General features: G+C 36.7%; 1 protein-coding gene across 1 annotated transcript; it reads left to right on the top strand.

Moving 5' to 3' along the window:
- The first annotated feature begins 6,784 nt into the window (after positions 1-6,784).
- Positions 6,785-10,415, top strand: LOC130655316 (uncharacterized). Its single transcript, XM_057458053.1, has 7 exons — positions 6,785-6,809; positions 7,170-7,340; positions 8,174-8,305; positions 9,515-9,604; positions 9,683-9,834; positions 9,906-10,010; positions 10,085-10,415. The coding sequence occupies exons 2-7, from the start codon at positions 7,193-7,195 to the stop codon at positions 10,100-10,102; spliced, it is 645 nt and encodes a 214-aa protein (XP_057314036.1). The 5' UTR covers positions 6,785-6,809; positions 7,170-7,192; the 3' UTR covers positions 10,103-10,415.
- The last annotated feature ends 1,226 nt before the right edge of the window (positions 10,416-11,641 follow it).

Raw genomic sequence — 11,641 nt, 5'->3', positions numbered from 1 at the left:
CTGATGTGGTAGACGAATGAGTCAGTATCCATATAGCAGATCCGCAGCTTGCTACCGTATTTGGGCTGCATGTAGTCGTAGTGGAACTCGTATATGACGGTCTTTGACAGATCCGAGATAGCTTGGCCAATGTACACGGGCTTGTTCATCTTCACCTCAGTCTTACCCATTTCCACACCCATGAGATGGCTGCTGAAGTAGTTCCCGCCCTTGAAATTTGGCTTCATGACGAGTTTCGTATACTTCTCCTCGTTTGTGACCAACTGGATGTTGTGGTGATTCCTCAGGTTCTCCATGGTCTTTCCGAACACCGAGAGGTTCATAAGCTTGTAGAAGTCCTTTTCAAACTCGTTTTTGGCGGCCGTTCTAAGCCCCGTGTTGTGATCGATATAACCAGCCAGGGCTCCTGATTAAACTGGATGACTCGGTAGACTTTCTTGAGCTCGAACCCATGTTTCAGGGCCTTGTGAAGGGCTCTGATGTGCATCACGTACCTCTGCTTGTGTTCCAAATTTGGTATCAGTTTCTCGAGCTTGCGCTGGTAGCTCGTTGTGCTTGCCGTGCAGCTTTTCAGGGTAGTTGATATCAACCTCCAAGATGTAGCCGTGCTTGTTGTCAGCGACGAGCTTACTGATGCGCTTCTCTGTAAAGACCTCAACGTTCGACAGCCATTTGAACCCGTGCGTAGGCAAGTCTTGACGCATGGCCCAGCCGTAGAGGTTGTTGGCGTCGAGGTACTGCAAGTATGACGACTCAACCTCCGGATCGTATTGATCCCCCATGTACTTGTTGTTGGCTTTTGCATACCTGTGCACGGCTTGGGTTATACCACCTCGGATACCTTTTTCGAACATCAGAAGCATATTGGGATCCGTAAGGAGCTTCCGGTGTTCTCAGCGATGCAGCTAATATCGTGGGTGTCGTACTTCTCACCCAGTTCTCGGATAAACAAGTGCGCATCATATCCTGAAAGATTGTGGAAGATCACGGGCACGTGGCCTGGTATCTTGTATTTGAGATTGCATGTATAGACCCGTATAGTGACAGTGATCCCTCACTTTGCGGTTCTTTGGGTCGTCGTCGAAGGGTTTCATGCAGATTTAACAAGTCGTGGTGGTGTCGTGCCCCCCCTTTGTACCTCCGTTAGGGGCAACATATCTTGTTGAGAGAAAGTAGCGTAAAGACGTTTTACCTCATCCTCCAGGTGTTGAACGAACCTCGTCACACAGTCCTTACCGCGGTATCTATACAAGGGATATGATATATCGCCATAGGCGAAGGTACTATACGTGCACCAGCATGGTATGTGCTTGTTCAGCTTTTTCGTCTTGCTCTTCCTCTGATTTTCCGTCATGGGAACGAGCAGGGATTCGAAGTCTGCATAGAAGGGTGTAGAGCCACTTTTCCTTTTCGGTTGGCATTGTGATCTTGACCGCTTCATTGTCCCTGCAGTAAGTATAGTGCTTGTCTCGCAATTCGATTGTTGGAAAGGCTTGCAAGCAGTTCAGACAGAAGTGCATTTTTGCCGTATTCTTCGATGTCTCACTACCCAGGAGCTGTGAGAGATTTTTGACAGCTATATAATGACTCTATTTGTCGTCCGTGAGGAGTAGTAGATTAACCTGTTTCGCGTTCGTTGTGTGTAGATCGACGCAGAATATTGATCGTCTTCCCCGTCACGTACAAGACGTTCACCGCGATGTCTGGGTTGTTCTTTTCAAACTTGGAGATGTCCTTGATGCTCATGGAAAACTCGATTCCCTGCCAGTTGTAGACCTCCGCATAGGGTTTCAGCTTGGTCACGCGTTCCGGATGATCACCGATATCCTCATGATGTAGAGCGGCGATTATGCTTCGTTTGAAGCACTCCTCGTCCTTGTTCGTGTGGTTAATGATGGCCTTTTTGGTGGCTATCCACTTGGGTGCTTCAATATATGAGGAACCCCTCGTCAGCTTAAGCTTGTGGAAGTCCACGTCGAGATGCAGGATGCGACCGATGCTAAAACCATTCTTGGGCAGCGCTGGGTTCTCCACATGCGTCCTGACTTGGGCAAACATCCTATCCAGCACCTCGTCCACGACGGTACCCTGAAAGACCGTATCGACTTCGATAACTCGTTGGTACCCTCCACTGGCTTCCAGAGGGAACACTGAACCTTAGCAGACCCCATGTCTTTAACCTGCTTCTCAACCAAGGTTTTCACGTGTGAACGCACCATCCCCAAGTAGCCATCGACATCCGTACCGTCTATGCCAGGGATGCAAAAACTTCTGAAGGTTCCATGGTGAGCATGCTCCTGGGGCGTGAGGACTTCTTGCGCCTTTTGTTCAGCGGGTTCGGTGCTTTCTTGCGCCTCTTCTTCAACTTCACCCGTCGGGGTCTTCCTGACTCCATCGTAAAGAGCAAGGATGTGATTTTTTGCTGATGCATATATACTTTGCACCGGCTTTCTAATACACTCCGGCACATGCTTCACAAGGCAGTCAGACCACTCTTGCAGTTCACTCTTTACCACTGGACGACTCCTCCCCATTTCTTGGCGTTCAAAAGCATTCATGTCGTCAATTGCGGGGAGCTGAGGCTCAATCTTACTCTTAATAGGACGGGTTTTTGCCATCTCTTGACGCTCAAATATATCCAAGGCATCTGGTGTAAATGCTCTTGGGAGCAGGAACGGGTTGTGGAGGTGCCTCTAATAAAGCAACAAGGTCGGCTTTGTAAGTCCACGTGTTCTCGCAATAGCGTGTAATTCTTTTACGGTATGTGTATTCATATTTATTATATATAGACCTCAGCCAAAAGATTCTGGGACAGGTTTTGAGTAGAAAGCCTCGAGTATGTGACTTACCCCTACTCGACTGCGCATGCTCTGTTGACGTCAGCATTATTCCCGCTAGTCGCTATTGCGCACGAAATTTTATCGGAATTCCCGGAATTGTCGGATTTGTTGGATTCGGGGAATTCGGGATTTGGGGAGTTTCCCTTGTCGTCCGTCGACTGTCCTAGAACATACATTTTACTATCTCTTTATGTAAGCTTCTTGACACTCAACAAAAGCGAAATTGAATAGAAAACGCTAAATGAGTGCCTCGTCCCCAGGACTCGTTAGATCTTTTTTTACTGGGGAAAAATCTAACGAGGTTTAGTCAAAATTTTACAATCTTAGAGCTTATGCGCCAACCTCGTCCTCAAAGCTCTTTAAGGTAAACCTCGAAAAGCTATCTCAAAAAGCTCTGGAGACAAGGACGCTTATGAATTCATTTGTTTTGGTTAACAGTTTAAGAAAGCAACACTTCTATATTTATGTGTTGTTATGTTTCTGTGAAAATAATTTCTGCTGATTAATATTCACCCGGACGGCAAATATCACGTGATAATTTTAAACCTATTACAGGTCCGTAGTCGCCATAGTGATTTAAGGAAAAACACGATGTTAACGCAGTCAATTCTTTATAGGAGGGAGTGAATTTTTTTAAAAAAAATCTTTTTTTTCTTACTTTAAACCTACGATATTGTGTAGTTTAAGGTGAATTTTATTTAAATACAGATACCGTAGCACGTCCGTGTTTTTTTTCTCTCCCGAAAGTGGTACTACGTGACATTCCGACTGGGAGATTTAGTTTTTTCATGTTAGTAAGTAGGAATTTAAATTTTGTAATTATACAAGAAAGTTTTATACTAAAATTGAGAAAATTTTTGGAAAGTTTCAGCCATTAGCTCTTTTAAAAAAAAAAATTCAATGGACAAGAATAACAGTAACAGGAAAACTAAATTTCTTGCTGCAATGCACTACAACAAAGCATTTTTTCGATTGTATAGTCATTGCTTTATAGTTGACATTGCGCAGCGGCGAAAATATTTGCGCTGCGCAATATTTTGCAGTTTTGGTCCATGAAATATGTCAAAGGACTAGAGAACTGTAAAACATTGCGTAGCACGAAGTCTTACGAACCTGTCCCCAGGGCTAAAAACCTTAGAGTGGGGTTGGACGACGGCAAACATACAACAGCAGTAATGGTAACCTGAATAGCGTGTGCAGAACGTGGTTCACACCAACATTTTTCAACAAAGTTTGTTCGTGGTACCAATTGTAGTATATGTCAGCCGCTAGCTAGCTATATTTTTTGTCAAAATTTTGTGCAATTAATTTTCGTATACAAGGCTCGATATATAGTACTGATAATAGAAACTCATGCCATTAGGAAAAGCAGTTATTGTTGGGAAAGACACGAAAAGTAATGGTGACACAAAAATTCTGCTTTTTTAACTAACTAGCCAGATAAAACAGCCAGAAAACATGCTAAATTCAAGGTGACGTGGAAATTTGCGAATTATAACATAATGTGAGATTTCAAAGTACAACTTGCTCTGTTCTTCCCAGATTGTAAACGCTACCAGGATATATGTGGTACCGTAAATTAGTGGTTATAGCTCTCGTACTCTGTGCGGGAGACCGGGATTCGATTCCTCTTGTCAACGATTTAACATGGGCGAGTCAATGTTACCATAGCCCCGGGTTAACCCAAGTCATGTGAGGAAAATTGGGGAGATGGCTCATCACTGTGTGACCCGTTTTGGATGTTGCCGGGAGTTGTTCTAGTAGAGCGCTGCCCTAATTGGGTCTGCGTAGCTCAAAATGAGCATTAAATACTCTAGGACTCTTTCTCTAAGCCATGGCTCCTCCTGGATATAATAGACATAGTATATCCCTTGATATTTGTGAGGCTAGCCATGTAAAATATTGACATCCATCTATCTATCTATCGGCAGCTTGCCCCGTTTATAAACAGGGCAGAAAATACATAATTGGGAAAACATAATCAGGACAGGCTGGCTTATGTATGACAGTCTAATATTATTTGAGACTTATAGAACAAATAATTGGGGCAGGCTGGCTTTTATACAAGAGGGTACCGATAAGCCGCAAACGCCCGCATATGTATATATAAGGGCGAGTTCGGGCGACTTTTCGAATTAAATTGTAACAAACCATGCGGACGATAGTTGGAAGAAGGCGCTTGAAGATAAAGGAGTTAATAAAGTTTATATATAAGTTATTTATCAAGTAAATCTTATTTTAAACTATCAAAAACAGTTCTTTTAAGAACTTCGCTACCACATAGTTTATTTTAATTTTTATAGTTTTTTGAATCATTAGTGTCTGTTTTTCTTTTCTTTTTCGGGCATTGTTCGGGTCTCTTTGGGGTTTTTCGGGCAAATACCTGATTTTTTTTTAAAACGCCGAACTCGCCTGAAAATGCTCGAAAACACTTTTTACAGCGTATGCGGCTTATCAGCACCCTCGTTTTTATACTACACTTTTATATTATTTCTCACTTATAGTACGAACATAATCAGGGCAGGCCAGCTTATGTGTGACACTTTTACGTTATTCCTCACTTATAGATCGAACAAAATCAGGGCTGACCGGCTGTTATATCGTTCGTTATCACTTCTGGTCTGGCAAGCAAAAGCCCTTGTGGTAGAGTTGTTGTTCTCAAATGAAACAAAATTTTGTGGAAACTAAATTTGGGGATTCGCAAGTTTAATAACTTCACCAAACTTAATTCCCGCAAAACTAATAAACAAGAGGAGTTTATATTTAGAATTAGGTCAAGATTTTTTTTCGCTATGGCTAGTTTTCAATGGTCTTTTATCCTGCAGAGAAAACTTTCGTCGAGACTTTTTTCTTTTGCCATGCCTAGTTTTCAATGAAGTTCTAACTTGCAGAGAAAAAAATGCACGAAATCCATCATTCTGTAACAATAATCCATCAATGTTTTATTCACAAAAGTTCGAAGAAAATGCCAATCGCAGCCTTCCTGACTAGCCATTATATCAGCGTTCATAATTCGGTCACCACAACATAATAATTGGGGAAAAAATATAATCGGGCTATGCGTACATTATTCGGCTGTCCTGTTTATAAACAGGCTCTTTTTGCAATCTGGGCAAAACAGCCCCACCGCGATAAAAAATTAAAGGGGTATTCTAATTCTGAAATGATTCAAACTGTATATAGGGTTAAATATATATAGGGTGCTGTACCACAAGGTGTATAGCTTTATGTTTTTTAATTTGTTTAATGGATGCAGGCTTTTTCAGGCAAACACTCAAATTATTTTTTTAAAACATTAAACTTGTCTGATCTGTAGCTTATCAGCACCCTTGTCTTTTCCAAAACAATTTGCAAGAATTTCTGCATAAGTTGTAAGTGCTTTACTGGATTTCCTTGATCTTGGTTGTTTTCTGTTTATATTTTCTGCCCCTGTGTTGTCAATGCAAAATCACAATATGTTACACAGCAACTCGCCTAGCTAAGAAACCTTTTACAAAATCTTTTTATCCTGGTTTCTTCTACTAGTTTTATATGCTTAGCTTCGACTAATATTGTCATTCAACATATCATAATCTTTAAACGTGAATATTTTGAGAACAAAAATAGTTTTTTTAACAAAGATTTGCTAAACAACTTTTTAGGCTCTTTTTATATAATTCAACATCATAAGAAAAATACACTACTTACACAACAGAAAATCTTCTTGGACTTAAGATTAAAGCTGAATTTGCTGTAATTGGGCAAATGGGGATTCAAAGAACTTCCTGTTTTTTGCATAGTCCCTTTCACTGACACACAAGTAGGAACCAAAAATAATATATAATCAACTATACCACTAGTCCATGCAGATGCTATAATACCTTACAGTAAATCCTACTTATATCCTACTGTAGACGTTACACATTAAACCAAACTTGCATGACTCATTTAAGACTCCTTTGAAGAACATATTTACACACTAAGTTGGAGGCACGTATATACTTATTGTGTATGTAATTTGTTACATTGTAGATTTGATTTACATAACCCAATCAACTCTGAGAAAATGTAGCCAATCCTTATTTCAAAAAAGTTTTAAATATTAATAGAAGACAACATGAATATAAAAGCATAGCATAGAGATGGTCCTGACTGTGCTAAATTAGGTTTAAGCAAAAAAATGTATATAACTTATAGGATCCAAACTTTAACCCAAATATACTAATTTTCATGCACTAGGTATATAAATAAAACACTTGTTTGAAGAACTAGTGGCATTTAGAACGAGTAACCAAATAAAGTTTTAATTTTTGGATGTTTTTGGTCTCATAATTTTTCTTCACATTTTAGAAAATTCAAAGTAATTTCCAACTATGGAAGACAACAAAACAGATTTGAAAAGTAAAAGCACTTCTGGAATTGTGTACTTAAGTAGAATTCCACCATTTATGAAGCCACTTAAAGTAAGAACAATGTTCTCCCAATATGGTGAAGTGGGAAGATTGTTTCTCCAGCCAGAAGGCAAGTATTTTGATCACTAATTAACTTATGTTTATTTAAAAATAATTGTAAAAAAAAATTTACAAGTTAGCTATAACTTATGTGTGTATTTATGAAAGTCTCCTCATTAGGAAATTTTGATTTTCAGTTCTACCAAAGCTTGTTGTGTGGTGCATTTGACAATTTACATGTTTTTTATTAGCAATTTTATGGACCAGGCCTTAATTTACTAAGGGTCCTTAATTTTTTTACCTACACAGTTCTTGCATTGTGCACACTACCCTTGACCCTTTGAATTGTGTTTGTCAGCAGTGAACTCAATACACACAAAATATATATCTGAAAAACATTAATAGCACTGTTTAAACATGAATGCTTCTGAAAAGACTTTGCAACAGTTTAGCTAAGGATGTTGCCACAAAAAAAGGAAAAAGTGTTAGTGGACAGATTTAAGATCTTACAGTTGCTTAGCAAGTTGCTTAATTTTTAGCAACAATTTGAGGCCGAGATCCTTAGCAATTGGGTTGCTTATGAAAAGACGTGTATTTTCATTAAACAACTGAATTTTAAATTCAATAAAGAATTTTTTATTACAGACTTTGCCAAAATATAAAACATTGTGTCATTCGCAAAAGTTTATTCTTTAAATTTTGCAAAACATTCCACCTTTAAAGTAATTAATCAGTAAATAAATTTTGCGATAGCAATAATTCTCAGAATTATGTGTTAATAGGTCACTTAAAGTTAAACCGTATTAATAAGAGTAGCATTGCATAATAAGTTCTGCTTAATACTGAAATATCTAAATTGCAAGTCTCATGTTAGTTTTTCTTATATTATGATTTTTTTTGTAGATCCCAGCATTTCTAAACGCAGAAAGAAAGGTGGAGGAAGTGGACGCAAACAGTTTACGGAAGGTTGGGTCGAGTTTAAAGACAAAAGGGTTGCTAAAGCAGTAGCATCAACACTTAACAACACAAACATAGGTAAGTTGTTGTTCAATGCGTGCTTCAAAGTTAAGGAGAAAATTTGGTGAATTTGTGATTTTTATCAAAATGCACAAAATTGAATTCACATCAAATTTACAAATCAAATCAAATTTCACAGAAACACTAAATTTAAAAGAAACTGCAATTTTTTTAGTACAAAAAAATAAATAAATAGCAAGATATGTAGATATGATTACATAGTTATAAACCTGAATCCATTGAGTTACATGCAACTCTTTTTTTTTCGTTTAATATACGAAAAAAGCTGAATTTGAATTATTTTAATGTTCACCGAATTGAAACCAGGCTAAAAATCTAATTTTAGGGTGGATTCAATTAGGCTGGATGCGATTGATATGATAAGTAAAAAGACGACATTTCTTTTAAACTAACATACATCAATTACGTCAGAACTTTGGTCCTGTTTCGCCATCAATTGATTACCCAAAGTTTTTAAACATGAAATGCTGTTTTTAGCGGATGATTTTGACCCTTCCATCAACGAAGTTTCAAGTGCTGCCAAAGTTAGTCTGCACTGTTAGCAAGGATAAAACAAAAAATTTAATTATAATACCATTAAGTAACAGATTTAATGTTATTTTCTGCTGGATTTTACTGTATTAAAATTAATCATAGTCTGCAAAACACACAATTCGGTCATTTGATGTATCTATTATTTTGATTTTTTTAGAATAATATTTTTAAGGTATCTTTGCATTTTAGCATTTCATAGTCTGTAAAATAGCTTTTTTACAAATTTAGTGTTCGAATCAAACCTTCTTTAAAAATTATGTTGTCAGAAAATGTTTGAATTTTGAAACTGATAATCAATTTCTTTTTTATTTGGAATAAATGCATATTCTATTTTCAAACTGTTTAAAGTGGTGGCATAATTTTAACACAGCCTTGTCTGAAGAAAGACTGTGCTTTTCTTGAACAATCTATGCTCAGTTATCAATCTATGCGCACTCTTCAAGATAATAAAAAATCCTTTGACCACCTTTATATATTGTACGAAAAATTTCGTACAATATATAAATTTCGTTTTTCTTTATTGATGTTGTTAAAATTGTGATATTTTTCGATTGTACAAAAAACCTTAATTTTAAAAATTGCTATGTCAGAAAAGCACTGCGAAAAATGTTTGCTTGTTTCTTTTGCACAAAATGTCAATTCTAGTTGTGAAAAAAAATTACTTTTTTATAGGAGGGAAAAAGAGATATTATTACCATGATGACATTTGGAATGTTAAATACTTACCCAAGTTTAAATGGGGCCATATAAGTGAAAAATTAGGTATGTTTTTCTTTTTATATATTTTAACTGTTCGTTTATCTGCTCAAAGTAATTTTTCTTCATATATATGCATTTTAGCCTATGAGAAAGCGGCACGTGAACAACGCATGCGCACTGAAATATCACAAGCGAAACGTGAAGCCAGTTTTTACTTGGAAAATGTTGGAAAAGGGAAAGCTATTGCTGCCATGGAAGGACGAAGAAAGAAGAAAAGAAAACTCACACAGATGGTGTGTATGTTTCTTACATTCAGTTTTACCTGTAAACTTGTGTTTGTTAAGTTATCTGAATGACTTTTTAGGACGATTTACCGCCGCAAAAGGTTAACCGTAAAATTTATCAAAAACCGATTGCAGGAAAGGAGTTTGCATCCACTGATATTTTGAATCCATCTTTGCTCTCAAAGGTAACAATCTTTTTGTTTACTTTTCGTAGATTGTTGTTATGAGTTGTTTATGTCTTGTATTACTTCTGGTATAGATTTTCACGAGTGGATAGGGTGTAAAACCATGTTAGTATTTGGTCGTAAGACCCATACGTATCCTGCCCGAATGTTTTCATTGCAACACAGCACATGAGCATTGATATTTTGGAAAGTGGTTTGGAGAAGTTGCTTTCGATTATCGATAAGACGATCGGTGACACGTTTTTGAACGAATCTTGGAGATTATTATTTTCCAAAATAATATTTTATTACGTGGATTTGATACAACAACAAAGTGTAATTTATTTTATCTGTAGTACTATACACTATTTTTATAAGAACATCTTTACAAACAGAAGAAAAGTCTTCGAGCATTCAGTACATAAACGTTGTCGTGGTATTCCTGGGAAAATAATATGGGTAATTATATTTTTGTATCAAATGGTTCTAAAAAATACGAAGCAATGCCAAACCTAAAAAGTCCTATTCCTTTGACTAGGTTCACCCTTTCATATAAAAACGGTGTACGCAGCATTTCTGACGTAGAGATATTTGAAGGGGGTCGTGTGAGTGTAATCTATTATACGTCGTGATTCAAACTCTCAGTTTAATTTACACGAGTGTTTATAAAAGTTTTTAGTCATTTTACCCATACTCAGATAATAGAGCAACCACAAGACTTATTTTGATTTTAAAAAAATTATTTTGCGAAAATTCGCCAGATTTGTTTTTATAAGGTTAAAACAATGTACTTCGCGAAAATTCACCAGTTTTATTTTAACGAGGCTAAAACAAATTATTTTGCGAAAATTTACCAGATTTATTTCTGAGGTTAAAACAATTTATTTCACGAAAATTAAATGATGGTACGTGTTTGCTATAACATGTTGAAAACAGTTGCGAATCATACTATCTTATTTTTCGTACGAGTAGCAAGACTTTATTTTGCATGCGTTCTTAAAATATTACTGTTATTTTTATTTATTTTTTATACTTTTCGTGTTTTAATTTTTCAACCAAAAGTAGATAAATTTTATCTTTAATTCAAAAATTTCTTTGCTGCAAATACACTTTTAAAGTGGAAATTAAAAATGCGCATTATTGACCACTTTAAGGAGATGTGCTGAAAAGATTGAAGTGGACTTTTGCCTTTAAACAATGCTTGCTCCACTCCGCGTGTTCTTAATATTTGCCAGATAAAAAAACTTTGTTTGATGTTGTTTTGAATGTATCTACGCTATTCATATCGGATTACCCACTTGGAAAACATAAAATAACACAGATTTTTTTTAAAAAAACTAGTGGTTATAAGCAACAAATCAAAATAAATTAATGAAAAATTAAGTGAAAATGGAGACGAAAATTGTGTGGCCGCGTACAAATGACAACCTCTTCCCCTCTCTAAACTAAAGAAAAATCTCTGAGATTTTTAAACGGAGAAAAAAACTGAGTAAAAACCAGATTAGTAAAAACAACTTTAAACAAAAAAGCTTCAAAGGTATTCTCTTTCGTAAAAAAGTTTTTATATTCGGCACTTTTTTATTGCCGTAGTAGTAGTGATATCCTATCAAACTATATTTTCTGCGTAGAGTTTTCTGCCTACTACACTAAAT

The sequence above is a fragment of the Hydractinia symbiolongicarpus genome, chromosome 8, assembly GCF_029227915.1.
Source record: "Hydractinia symbiolongicarpus strain clone_291-10 chromosome 8, HSymV2.1, whole genome shotgun sequence".
Classification (NCBI taxonomy): Eukaryota; Metazoa; Cnidaria; class Hydrozoa; order Anthoathecata; family Hydractiniidae; genus Hydractinia; species Hydractinia symbiolongicarpus.
This window is presented reverse-complemented; position numbering and strand designations above follow the sequence as displayed.